Raw genomic sequence first — 13,196 nt, 5'->3', positions numbered from 1 at the left:
TGCGTTTTCTCTGGATGATAGTGAAAACTGTCCTCCGTGAACTCAACTGCCTCTCTCCTTTCTTATCTTCCCCTGATTTCTCCTTTTTCTCCCTACAGTGACAGTTAAAGGCACAAAAGGTGTGAAGCCATAGAATGCAATAAACTTATTATGCGTGAGTTGTACTGTGAAATGTGAAAATTAAGTCTTCTGAAAGCTCCCTGAGCACAGGGACTATGTTCATTCCACAGTGCCTAGCACAGAGCCTGGCACATGGGAGGTACCCCAAAAATGCTTCTGGAGAAACTGAATGACTCAACTGCATTTGACTCCTTCCTTGCCTGCTTGCATTTAAGTTATAGTATCATAAAAGGTGATAATTCAAGTGGAGAATACTGTGAAAGTGCTACAGTTAAAGAGATAGGGAATTTCAAAGGCGGGGAGAATCCAGAGGCTCTGGAGCAGAAGAGACATATTTTCTCAGTCGTGAAGGGATGGTACAACTTGAACTTATGCAGAGAGTAAATAAAGTCATTCCAGGAAGAGGGAGCAGCAAGAATAGAAAGAATGTGCCGAGGCAAGGAAGTGAGAATCATGGTGTTTCTATGGAATAATTCAGTTTGACACAAAGGGTGGGGGGCGGTCCTGGGAAAGAACACTGGAAATTCAGCAGGGACCAGCTCTTGAAAGGCCTAAAAGGCCAGCTTACTGCATTTGGATCTTATAGACAGCGAGCGGGGAGATACTGAATAGTGGTGAGGCGTAGGCTTTTGCAAGATCCATCTGCCCGAGGTGTAAACTGGTTCAGAGGTGGGGATGGGGAGAAGCAAAGCAAGAAAAATGGAGTGAGGAGCGGAGCGCTAGAAAGAGCAGAGGGGAGCAGGGCCACAGGCTGGAGACGCAGTGCAGGCAACAAGGAGGATTCATTCAAAGGTGACGTGAAGGCTTCTAGTCTGGACATCGGAATGCGTTGAGTGGAAAAACAGCGATGGTTTTGGGTCACCTGAGTAACAGAGGATGACAGGATGACCAGACAATGGACAACGTGTGACAGCAGAAACGGCACATGTGGTAGGACAGGATTGGGGTGGAAAGAAAAAGTGTAAGTAAAAATAAGGAAACATAAAATCATAGCATTTTTACAAGAAAGAGCATAGTTTATGATGTGCCTGAAGAGCCCGAAGAGATTCCTTCTAATAAGGTGAGCCCGGGGAGGTAAAACAGAGAAAACTAAAACAAAGGAACTGAGTGTTGTCTTGTACACTGGTTTTGACAGGCTGAAAAGGGCAGGGAGTGGTGTTTTAAGTCGTGGAAAACACATAAAAAACTATGAATCTGCATCAGGTGTTCAGGGAGCTGTGACGGGGAGAGAGGAGTGCATGGAGGGACTGGAGATAAAGCTGGAAAGGTGACTGGGGCCAGACTGAGGGCTTTCTATACCAGGCCGTGGAGGTATAGACTTTATTCTAGGAAAGAGTGGGATGCCATCAAAGGTTTCTGAGCAGAGAAAGTGTGGTAGTAGCTCAAGGGACAGTTTGGGAGAAGGAGAAACTTGGGGTAGACCGAGGAGCACCCAGTTTACACACAAGCAATGGAGAGCCTGATCTCAAAGCACAGGCTGGCAGAGCAACACTCACCTGTGAGCTGCCGGTCTCCTCCGCCTTCCGCTTGCAAATAGGCAAGATCAGGATGCACCAAAAGTCCAGGGTTGTAGCCCTTTGTACATGCCTCTGTCATTCGTGCTTCCAGTGTTTCAAATACTTTCTTCTTTGTCACATGAAGTATACCCAGGTTCGCAAAGCTGGTGAAAAAGCAACATCCACCACCAAAAGTTAGGCTGTCAATGACAAGAGTCTAGTTTTACTCTAGCAAAGCGGCTTTTAAAAAAAATACACGGGCCCTCAGTCGCTGGAGCCCACACTATAATCAAACATGTTACTATGTCCATGGTGAGACGTATGAAGTAGACTCACCAAATGGGATCATAAAGACTACACATCAGGTCAGAGTGGGTCTTGCTGCCAAATGGGCCTGTGGCAAACTTTATAAAATTTGTTGGTTTTCAGGGTTTATTAGGCTTTCAAATAACACTCCAGGGAGTGAATACACAAATATGTATGTCTTATTAAGAAAGCTTCACCTAGATTCACTCTGAAGTATTTTCTAGGAGAACTCTTTAAATTAAAAAAAAAATTCTGAATATAGTACTAACTTATCTCATTTTTTTGAAGAATAGAGGAATCCTATATTTGGAAGGATTTTTTTTTTTTCTTTTGGATCATCCCTGGGTTTCTGGTTGGGCTTTAAAGTCTATAATGGAGTCTCATCTCCTCTTGGGTTATCTCTAAGGCTGGAATTATTTATTACCACTAGAATGCCATCTAATGCTACATGTATTCAGGATAGAGAACCTTTTATTTCGTGAAGCCTACATACCTCTTGGGCAAAATATGTTAATAAGCTAAATAAAACAAGTTAAGGGATTTTAAAGAAAAAGCATAAATTACTTCAGCTCTTCATTTTTTAAAGTACATGAAACAAAAAAGTATATTCAAGAAACATAGTACAACAAACAAAAAAGTACTTTACCAAGGAGGAGACCCATTTGTTCAACAAATACTTATTCAGCTCCTTATTTTTTAAAAAAGATCTTATTTATTTACTTATTTGACAGAGAGACAGATCACAAGTAGGCAGAGAGGCAGGCAGAGAGAGGGGAGGAAGCAGGCTCCCTGCTGAGCAGAGAGCCTGATGCGGGGCTCGATCCCAGGACCCTGGGATCATGAACTGAGCTTGAAAGCAGAGGTTTAACCCACTGAACCAGCAGGCACCCCTCAGCTACTTATTAGTGCCAGGCAGTGTCCAGGTGTCCTGTCAGCACCCGGGAATCCCTTCCTTTGTAGAATTTATATGTTAGTGTAACCAAAGAGAAGAAACAAGAGATTTTACAGTATAATTAAGAGGGTAATTAGTGTTACCAAGAAAAATAAGGTAGGAATGGAGAAAAGGAAAGGTAATAGTAGAAGACACGATGTTTTAAAATAGGGAGGAGCCAGAAAAAGCCTCACTGAAAAGATGACAATGAGCAAAGACTCGAAGAATGTGAGGGAAAAGACGTGGCTAAATGGAAGAACAGTGTTTGAAAAGGAATACCAAGTATTTGAAATAACAGTATTTGAAAAGGGAGAAGCCGAGTCCCTGAGATAGGACCGGACCTGATGTTTTCAAAAGGCAACAATGGCAAGGAGGCCAAAGTTACTGGAGGAAAATCCACAAGACATGAGTGGTAAGTGAAAAGGTCAAAGAGATAAGTGGGCACACAGATCTTTTAAAGCCTTGTATGCTTTTGCAAAGACTTTCATTTGGTTCTGGCTTTTACCCAGGAGGAAAGATTAGTAACAGAAGACAAATATTATGACAACTGGACTAGATGAAACAAAGTCTAAGATAGTGTGGGAAGAAGACAAGATGAACTAGAAGAAGAAAATATAGGCGGTGAAGGCAGAATGAGATGAGCGTTCGGACAGAGGCCCAGAGGCGCAACGAGAAACATGTCCAGAGAGTGACAGAAAAAGGACATGAACTAGCACGATGTATAAATCTGGCAAATCACTATGTTGTGCACCTGAAACTAATGTAACATTGTGTGTCAACTATACTAAAAGAAAAAAAAATAGAATAGCTGAGGCACACAGAGAAAAAAACAGACCAACTCAGAATATAAGCTCCTGATGGCAAAGAAGTCCAGTGCTTAGAACAGTGCTTGATTGGGGCACCTGGGTGGCTCAGTCATTAAGCATCTGCCCTCGGCTCAAGTCATGAACACAGGGTCCTGGGATCGAGCCCCACATAAGGCTCCCTGCTCCACCAGAAGCCTGCTTCTCCCTCCCTTACTCCCCATGCTCATGTTCCCTCTCTCGCCGTGTCTCTCTCTGTCAAGTAAATAAATAAAATCTTTTAAAAAAGAACACTGCTTGACATATGGGTGTCTAATAAATCTTGAATACACGAATGCATGAATTCACACAGCACAGAAAAATATGAAACATGACGTATCGATATGTATGGAAGCATAGACAGTTTATTAGAAACAACACCATCTTTTGGCCTTTCAGGCTGTACTCTGATGTAGATCATCCACAACTACCTATGTATAGGTAGTGACAGTGACAAACACCTATGTAACTCTTTACCCTTTACCATACAGAAAGTGATTTTCATGTATATTATTTACCTAATCCCTATGAAAAGGGCATCATCCTTATGTGAATAATTTATTTACTCTGGTAATAAATGGAATAATACAGAAGCTAATCTTCTGTTTCAGATAATGATGGAAGTAACAGGGACAATATTGAACCTTTCACCTTAAGTAACATAAAACACATGGAAAATGGTTTTCTAACACGGGATAACAGGCAGCACAGGATAGGGATCCTTAAGAAAAACAACTAAGCTGATTCCTACAATAATGCTGGGTTAATGCCTGAAGTTTCCGGGCTGAAGTCTAGGAAGGGAGACCTAAACAGGACCCGGTAATCTCCCTGAGTTTTGGAGACAGAGTTAAAAATCTGAGGAGGCTAAAGAGGCTGCAAGTCACAGGCAGAGAACCAGAGAAGAAAGAACCACATACAGAGTGATACTCAGGGATGTACAATGTGACCCCGCCTTGAGTCTTCAGCAAAGTAATGATCAGAGCATGGGTGTGAGGAAACAACTGAGACTTGGGGTAGGGCCGGGGTGGCGGGGTACAAAACACCAGAAAGGAGCAGGCAAAATGTTTCTTGGAGCACAGTGGGGCTGGACTAGTTCAGGAAATCTTGTAATACATGAATCATCAGGATGAATATTCAGAAAGGTATTGGCTTAGTAATGGTGTCAAATTAACCCCAGATGGAAGGTTGATCTGGCTTCCCTAACAAATCTTAGAAATAAGTCTAGAAAGGATCAAACTGTTCCCAAATTTAATTTCATCCCAATGTTCAAAAGTATTTAAAGGCATACAAAAAAAAAAAAAAAAAAAAAAAGCCAGCATGCAGCAATCTAAAATTCAAAATGCCTGCCATTCAATCACAAATTATCAGGCATGCAAAGACAGAGAAAAAAAAAAAAGAAAAAGAAAAAGAAATAAAGACACAGGAAAATACTGCTTATAATGAGGATAACAATCGATCATAGAAACATATCCAGAAATGAGACAGAACAAAAAATTTGTAGACCTCTACACTGAAATAGCTATTATAGATATATTCCATATGGTTAAGAAGATAAAAAGCTTTAATATGTTAAGGAACATTTGCAAGATATTAAAGAGATGTCAAACAAACCTACAGAGATGAAAGCTGCAATGGCTGAAAAGAAAAATACACTAGATGGAATTAAGAATATGTTAGACACTATAGAATAAAAGGATTAGTGAACTTGAGGACATAGTAATAGAACAATTCAAAATGAAACACAGGAAGAAGAACAAATAAAAATAACAGATCACCAGTGAGCTCTGGACAATTTTGAACAGCAAAACACACAGGTAATTGGTATTTCAGAAGAAGAGGGAAGGGGCGCCTGAGTGGCTCAGTGGGTTAAAGCCTCTGCCTTCGGCTCGGGTCATGATCCCAGGTCCTGGGATCGAGCCCTGCATCGGGCTCTCTCTCAGCTGGAGGCCTGCTTCCTCCTCTCTCTCTGCCTGCCTCTCTGCCTATTTGTGATCTTTGTCTGTCAAATAAACAAATAAAATCTTAAAAAAAAAAAAAAAAAGAAGAAGAAGAGGGAAAAGATAAGTGGATGGACAAAATATTTTGAAAAAATAATGGCTGACACATTTAAAAATTCAATTATAAAACTCTAAACCCAGAGGTGCCTGGGTAGCTCAGTGGGTTAAGCCTCTGCCTTCCGCATCGGGCTCTCTGCTCAGCAGGAAGCCTGCTTCCCCGTCCCCCCGCCTCTTCTCTGCCTACTTGTGATCTCTCTCTGTCAAATAAATAAATAAAATCTTTAAAAAATAAAAACATCTAACCCCAGAAATCTAAAAATCTTAATCAACTCTGAAGCACAAAAAAATGAAGAAAACTATGCTAAGCCCATAATAAAATTGCTTCAAACTAGTGAAGAGAAATGAAAATTAATGAAGAGAAAATCTGAAAAGCTATTGATAGAGAAAAAAATGACACACTACATGAAGAGGAACAAAATATCAGAATGAGGGCAGACCTCTTGCTGGAAACAAGGCAAGCCAAAAGGCCCTGAGGGCAGCATATTTTAAGAATGTGAAAGAACATTGTCAACCTGGAATTCTATACTCTTCAAAAATATCTTTCTAAAACAGAGACAAAATGAAGAGTTTAAAGATGTATGGCAACTGAAGAATTTATCAGCAGCAGACCAGCAATAGAAAAAAAAAGAAAGGAAGGGCTTCAGGCAGAAGAAAATGCTACCAGACAGAAATCTAGAGCTATGAAACAGAATGAAGAGCACTGCAAATGATAAATACGTGGTTAAATATAAATACTTTTTTTCCTTATTTAAAATTTCTTTTAAAATATAATTGAGCGTTCAGCCATTCTGGAAAACAGTATGGAGTTTCCTCACAAAGTTAAAAATAAAGCTACCATACGACCCAGCAACTGCACTACTAGGTATTTATCCGAAGGATACAAAAATAGTGCACTCTGATGTTTATAGCAGCAATGTCCACAATAACCAAAGTATGGAAAGAGCCCAAATGTCCATGGACAGATAAATGGATAAAGAAGATGCAGCATATATTTATATGGTGGAATATTACTCAGCCACCAAAAAGAATGAAATCTTGCCATTTGCAACGATGTGGATAGAGCTACAGTGTATTATGCTAAGTGAAATAAGTTAGTCAAAGACAAATACCATATGATTTCTCCATAGGTGAAATTTAAGAAACAAAATAGATGAACATAGGGGATGGGAAGGAAAAAAATAAGATGAAAACTGAGAGGGAAGCAAACCATAAGAGTAGCTGAACTACAGAGAACAAACTGAGGGTTGCTGGAGGTAAGCTGGGTGGGGGATGGGGTATTTGGGTGATGGGCATTAAGGAGGGCACTTGACGTAATGAGCACTGGGTGTTATACGCAACAGATGAATCACTAAATTCTATCTATGAAATTAATAAAAAAAAAGGTAATTGAGAATTTAAAGCAAAAATTTAAAAAATAGTACATTGTGGTAATTACCACATCTTGTAGGTGTAAAACAGAGTACACAATAGCCATGGGCTGAGAGACGAGAAATGGAAGTACTGTTCATATACCATCTACGAAGAAGTATAACGTTAAGTAAAGGTAGACTACGATAAGTTAAAGATGTATAGTATATAGCAAGCTGTAAAACAACTTCTAAAAACTATAAAGTGGTTATAAACCAAAATAGAAGATTAAAATCATAGCAAATAATTAATCTAAAAGAAGACAGAAAAAAGATGATAAAAGGATCAAAAATCGGATGTGATAAGCAGAAAACAAAGAGCAAGATGGGAGAGTGAAACACAGCCCTATTAGTAATCAGATTAAATAGAGATTATATAAAGACCTCAATTAAGAGGCAGACAGTGTCAATTAGAAAAAAAAATAAGACCTAACTATATGCAATGCATATTTACTCTGAATATAAAGACACAAATAGGTTAAAACTAAGAGGATGGGCCAAAAAATGTTCCACACTAACATTAATGAGCAGAAAGCTGAGGGGTGCCTGGGTGGCTCAGTTGGATAAGCATCGACCTTTGGCTCAGGTTATGATCCTGGGGTCCTGGGATGGAGCCCCAAGGTGAACTCCCTGCTCAGTGGGCACCCCCTACCCCCGTGCTTTCTCTTTCCTGCATAAATAAAGAAAATCGTTTTTAAAAAAAGGTGAAATGGCTATATATTAGTATCAGCCACGGTAGATTTTTGAGCAAAAAACTAGTACAAGGGATAAAAGAGGGTCATCTCATAACCATAAAAGGATCAGTTCATTAAGCAGACGTAAGAATCCTGAATGTTTATGTATCTAATAAAAGAGCTTCAGGAGGGTCACCTGGGTGGCTCAGTTGTTAAGCATCTGCTTTTGGCTTGGGTCATGATCCCAACATCGAGGGATCGAGGCCTGCATCAGGCTCCATGCTCAGAGGGAAGCCTGCTTCTCCCTCTCCTTCTCTCTCTGTCTCTCTAAATAAATAAAATCTTTAAAAAAAAAAAAAAAGAGCTTCACACAATACAAGAAACAAAATTTTATAAACTGGAAGAAGAAATAGATATATCTATAAATATCATCAGAGATTTCAACACCTCTCTCTTAACAACTGAGAGAACAAGTAGGGAGAAAGTCAGTAAGGATAGAGAAGACTTGAACAACACTATCAAACAACCTGACCTAATTGACGTTTATAGAATATGCATTCAACTCAATTAGACTAAGCATTCTTTTTAAGTGCGCAAGGAACATTTACCAAGCATACCATATTGTAATCCATCAAACAAATCTCAATAAATTTAATAAGAGGACTGAAATCATACCAAGTATTCTCCTAACAGAATGGAACTCATATCAATACATGAAAGCTATCTAGGCAGGGGTATATTTAAACCAAGATGTAATTAATTGTCAAAGCTGGGTGATGAGTACGGTAAGGGCTCATTGTGGTTTTCTTCTACTTTTGAGTATGTTTGAAGATTTCTAGAGTAAAATGTAAAAGAAAACAAGAGCAGGCATTACTACTAACAGCACGTGCAACCGAGAAAACTGAGGATCATAAATGGTTTTTTTGTTTGTTTGTTTTTAAAGATTTTATTTATTTATTTGACACAGAGAGAGAGATCACAAGTAGGCAGAGAGGCAGGTGGGGGGTGGGTGGGAAGCAGGCTCCCCTCTGAGCAGGGAGCCCAATGTGGGGCTCGATCGACCCTGAGATCATGACCTGAGCCGAAGGCAGAGGCTTAACCCACTGAGCCACCCAGGCGCCCCAAGGATCATAAATGCTAACACGTGGGAATGCAAGATGGTACGGCCACTTTGGAAAACAATTAGGCAATCTCTTATCAAAACAAATGGACCCTTAGGATCCATCCACTCTTCAGTATTTACCTAAGACCAAAGAAACGAAAACTTACGTTCACACAAAAAGTGGCTCTGTCAAAACGGGAAAGAAACTAAAGGTTCTTCAACAGGCGGACTAACTAACTGTGATGTACATCAGTGGGGTGCGATACCACTTCGGAATGAAAAGGAGGACGCTGCTGGTACACACAAGAAGCAGGAGGAATTGCAAATGCATTACACTAAGTGAATGAAGCCAGACTCAAAAAGGCTATATATGTATTGCCGGATTCCACCTCTATGTCATTCTGGAAAAGGCAGAACTGTAGGGGTAGAAAACCCATCCGGAGTTGCCAGGGCCTGGAGTGGGAGGTAGAGGCACAAAGGATTTGGGGGACAATGGAACTATTCTATACCTTAATTGTGGTTCTTAGAAGATGGCTATCACAGCTAATGAAAGAGGGCTGGGTCTAAAATCTTGTGTCTTACTCAACGTGCCGTAGTCTCTACAGTAGTTTGCAAAGTGTAGTCTCTAGACCAGGAGCATCAGTGATTCCCAAAAACTTATTAAAATGCAAATTTTGAAACCCTACGGAATCAGAAACTCTTGAGGGTAGGACTCAGCAAATCCTCTAGGAGATCCCAAAGCACCTAAAGTTTGAGAACCACTGCTCTATGCTCTGCAAGACCAAAGAGATCAGAACCTCTGAGAGGAGGGCCTGCCTCAGTATTTTTATAAAGTGACCAAAGGTGACTTTAATTAGCTGGCAGGTTTGAAGTCCTCTACACTGTTCCAGATGTTTCCATCATCATCATCGTCGTCATCATCATCATCATCGCTATCATCTGGGAACTACTGCTGCCCTCTGGGTAGGTTCAAACCCCCGTGTCATTAGTTTGGGATTTTAATTAATTAATTAATTAATTAATTTTTAAAAGATTTTATTTGACAGACAGAGATCACAAGTAGGCAGAGAGGCAGGCAGAGACAGAGGAGGAAGCAGGCTCCCTGCTGAGCAGAGAGCCCCATGCGGGGCTCTATCCCAGGACCCCGAGATCATGACCTGAGCTAAAGGCAGAGGTTTTAACCCACTGAGCCACCCAGGCGCCCCTAGTTTGGGATTTTAATGGGGCCCCTCTAACTGGCTTTTCTTCCTCTCAAGACGCAAACATTGACTTTATAGCTGACACAAGATTCAAAAGCATCCTGACTCCCAATCTACACCCTAATTTTGAAGTTGGACACTTCCAATCTCAGTCCATACTTTGTTCATTTTCTCCAACCAGCATCTTCTCTGTGTATTTGGGGTTAACATTATAAAACTGCCAATAATCAATTGTTTTTAGACCTACAAAACCACCACTTTAATAGGTTTGCACTAGCTCACTGAGGGAGACCTTGCTTCTCTTTTGTACTTATATAACCACTACTAGTGCTTACCAATTGGTACATGTAGTAAATAGTAGTTTAAAAAAAAAAAAAGCCTTCAAATCTCTCTAAAGCAGGGCTGCCAGGAAACAGAGGGTGTGGTGATCACTGGTGAGGAAGGCGCCTTAAAGCAAAGTCAGGTAACAGATAGTTTCCATTGATTGAAAATTCAGAGAACTAAAATGTTGTTGAAACTAACTGTTGATATTCAAGGCCAAAAATAAAATACCGAACTAAAATTATTTTTATGAGGACAAGCACTAAAAGCTAACTGAACAAATGAGTACGAAATAAAATGTGAAAAAAACTAAAGCTAAATAAAAAGAAATTTTTAAAGGCAAAATGTTAGCACTCAAACCTACAGTTGTGACTCAAGTTATCTAAAACATGAATATTTTAATCTAGATAACAAAATGTCTTTGAATATAGAAACTAAAAGAACCCCAAAGATAAATATGTCTTTGGCTTTGATAATTTATTTGTTTTAATTTGCTTTTGTTTTTTAAAAATTTTAATTCCAGTGTAGTTCACATACAGTGTTATGTTAGTTTCAGGTGTACAATATAGTGAATCAGCAGTCCCATATATTACTCAGTGCTCATCAAGATACGTGTACTCTCAATCCCCGTTACCTATTTCACCCTCCCCCATCTCCCTTCTGGCTTTGATAACTTAAAAGTCATTTATCTCCCCTGAGTTATTTTTTACATATTCTTTTTGATATGTTGGATTGGTGCCCTACTCATGAATATATACTCTTAGCCTAAGAAGTATTATTGGAGAGATTTCCTGGTTCCATTTCTAGTATTGACAAGTCTGCGGAGTCACTCTGGCTATCTTCCTAAATTTCTCTAGGTCATATTCTTACCTACAAGTTAGAACTGAATAACAGTAATCGATGGCATTCCATAAATACATGTTGCAAGTCAGCTCATGTTTCATAATATTAGCTAAAGTTAGCTCAGTCTAGAAGTTTTGAGAGGTAAAGGGCCTGGAGATAAATTCTGTAGCCCAACACTCATATTTTATAAGGGAAGGATTTAAAGGGCTCAAGAAGTCATACAGATTACACCCTAACCCTACTGTTGAGAGTGACAGAAATGAAGAGAATTCTGGTTTCCAGACTACTAGCATATTCTCTACTAAAATACAACAGGCTCTGACATTGGAAACTTAAAAAAAAAAAAATTTAAATAAATAAGAGAGACAAATCATGAAGGAAATATTATATTTTAGAAAAGACTGTAGGCAAAAGTTTCTCAATTAAAAATCAATTATAAAGGGAGTACCAGTGTTTCATAGAACACTCTTTTTTTTTTTTTAAAGATTTTATTTATTTACTTGACAGACAGAGATCACAAGTAGGCAGAGAGGCAGGCAGAGAGCAGAGGCAGCAGGGAGCAGAGAGCCCAATGCGGGCTCGATTCCGGGACTCGATCCCTGGGCTCGATCCCGAGGCTCAATCCCAGGACCCTGGGATCATAACCCGGGCTGAAGGCAGAGACTTTAACCCACTGAGCTATCCGGGCGCCCCTCACAGAACACTCTTAACAAGAAAGTCTACTGAGTCTGTTGTAACTATCATGTGGCATCCTCTTGACTGAATTTCTTGGTGAAGTTGTATAGGGTCACAAAAATCCCACAGCGCTATGAGGAGACATCTTAATGATCAAACTTGGGAGTGTAGGTGCTCAGAATGTTTGCTGAGTGAATGAGTTCTCCCAGCGACAGAAACCCCCTGCAAGAGAGTAAAGGATTTCCTTTCTTTCCTCAGAAACAGGGAACTTACTTCTATTCCTGCTGTAGGTCTCAAACCAAATAACCATTAGTTCCTTCTAAAATCCTAGAAGATTACGAAGCCAAGCCACAGAAACACCAAATTATAGACAACATACTGGCAGTTTTATAGTAACAAATGTTATTAGTAAGGAACTTCACCTATAATTTCCTCTAAAGGATATGATTATCACACAGATTAAACAGGACCAACACTTCAAACTGACAGCAGCCTACTGGGATAAATCCGCAGAAACACTAAGTGATCAATTAGTCTTGAAACTCTGACAATTACCCTGCATCTCAAAGCTCTCACAGGTCAGTCAGGAACCGTAAGAGTATTCCAACACTGTGACATTCAACAGGAAACAGGCTAGTCGTTTAAGAGAATGTTGAAACAAGTTCATATAAAGCACAACTGAATTTTTAAAATCAATTTAAGCTTCTTCCTCCAATCGAGAAGCTTTTTTTTCTAACATCAAAAGAATCAGATTTTAGTGACTTAAAAGAAAGCTTTCTCTCTAGGTTTTTCACACTTGAATATTTTCACAGTCAAACAAAGAAATAAATACCTAGGAACATGAAAGTTCAACCTCCCCAATATCAACCAACTTAAGACCTGATCAGAATTCAAAGCCTGAAATGCTACCATCAACTTAATTACAGTTGATTTAAACAATTCCTCTCTTTTGAGCGCATAGTCTAGATTAACTGGGATTTTATCATTAACTGTTTAAACCAGTATTAGGAAACCCTAGAAAGATATTCTTAAGAATCAAATAAAATTAAACTTTCTTACTCCTTTTGGGCTGAACATCTTTTATAATAACTCATTCATTTAAAATTGTTCTGTCTGTCTCTTACATGAATACGTCCCTTTATATTTAAATTTCAAGTCTGATGAATGCCAAAACTAATTTGCATTCCTGGGCTTCTTATCTGTGCACACTTTCTAAATAGCAGA

The 13,196-nt window shown here is 39.4% G+C and overlaps 1 protein-coding gene across 4 annotated transcripts in view; it reads right to left on the bottom strand.

Annotated features, from left to right (window-relative positions):
* The window catches only part of NFKB1 (nuclear factor kappa B subunit 1), a 120,668-nt gene that overhangs the window by 39,130 nt on the left and 68,342 nt on the right, over positions 1-13,196 (bottom strand). For all 4 annotated transcript variants that reach the window (XM_059376633.1, XM_059376611.1, XM_059376617.1 and 1 more), the window contains one exon: positions 1,617-1,780. In XM_059376633.1, the coding sequence (XP_059232616.1) occupies positions 1,617-1,780 (164 nt within the window). The remainder of the gene's footprint in view (positions 1-1,616; positions 1,781-13,196) is intronic.

Source organism: Mustela nigripes, chromosome 1 (assembly GCF_022355385.1).
Source record: "Mustela nigripes isolate SB6536 chromosome 1, MUSNIG.SB6536, whole genome shotgun sequence".
Lineage (NCBI taxonomy): Eukaryota > Metazoa > Chordata > Mammalia > Carnivora > Mustelidae > Mustela > Mustela nigripes.
The sequence above is the reverse complement of the archived record's forward strand: the minus strand, read 5'-3'. Positions and strand labels throughout refer to the sequence as shown.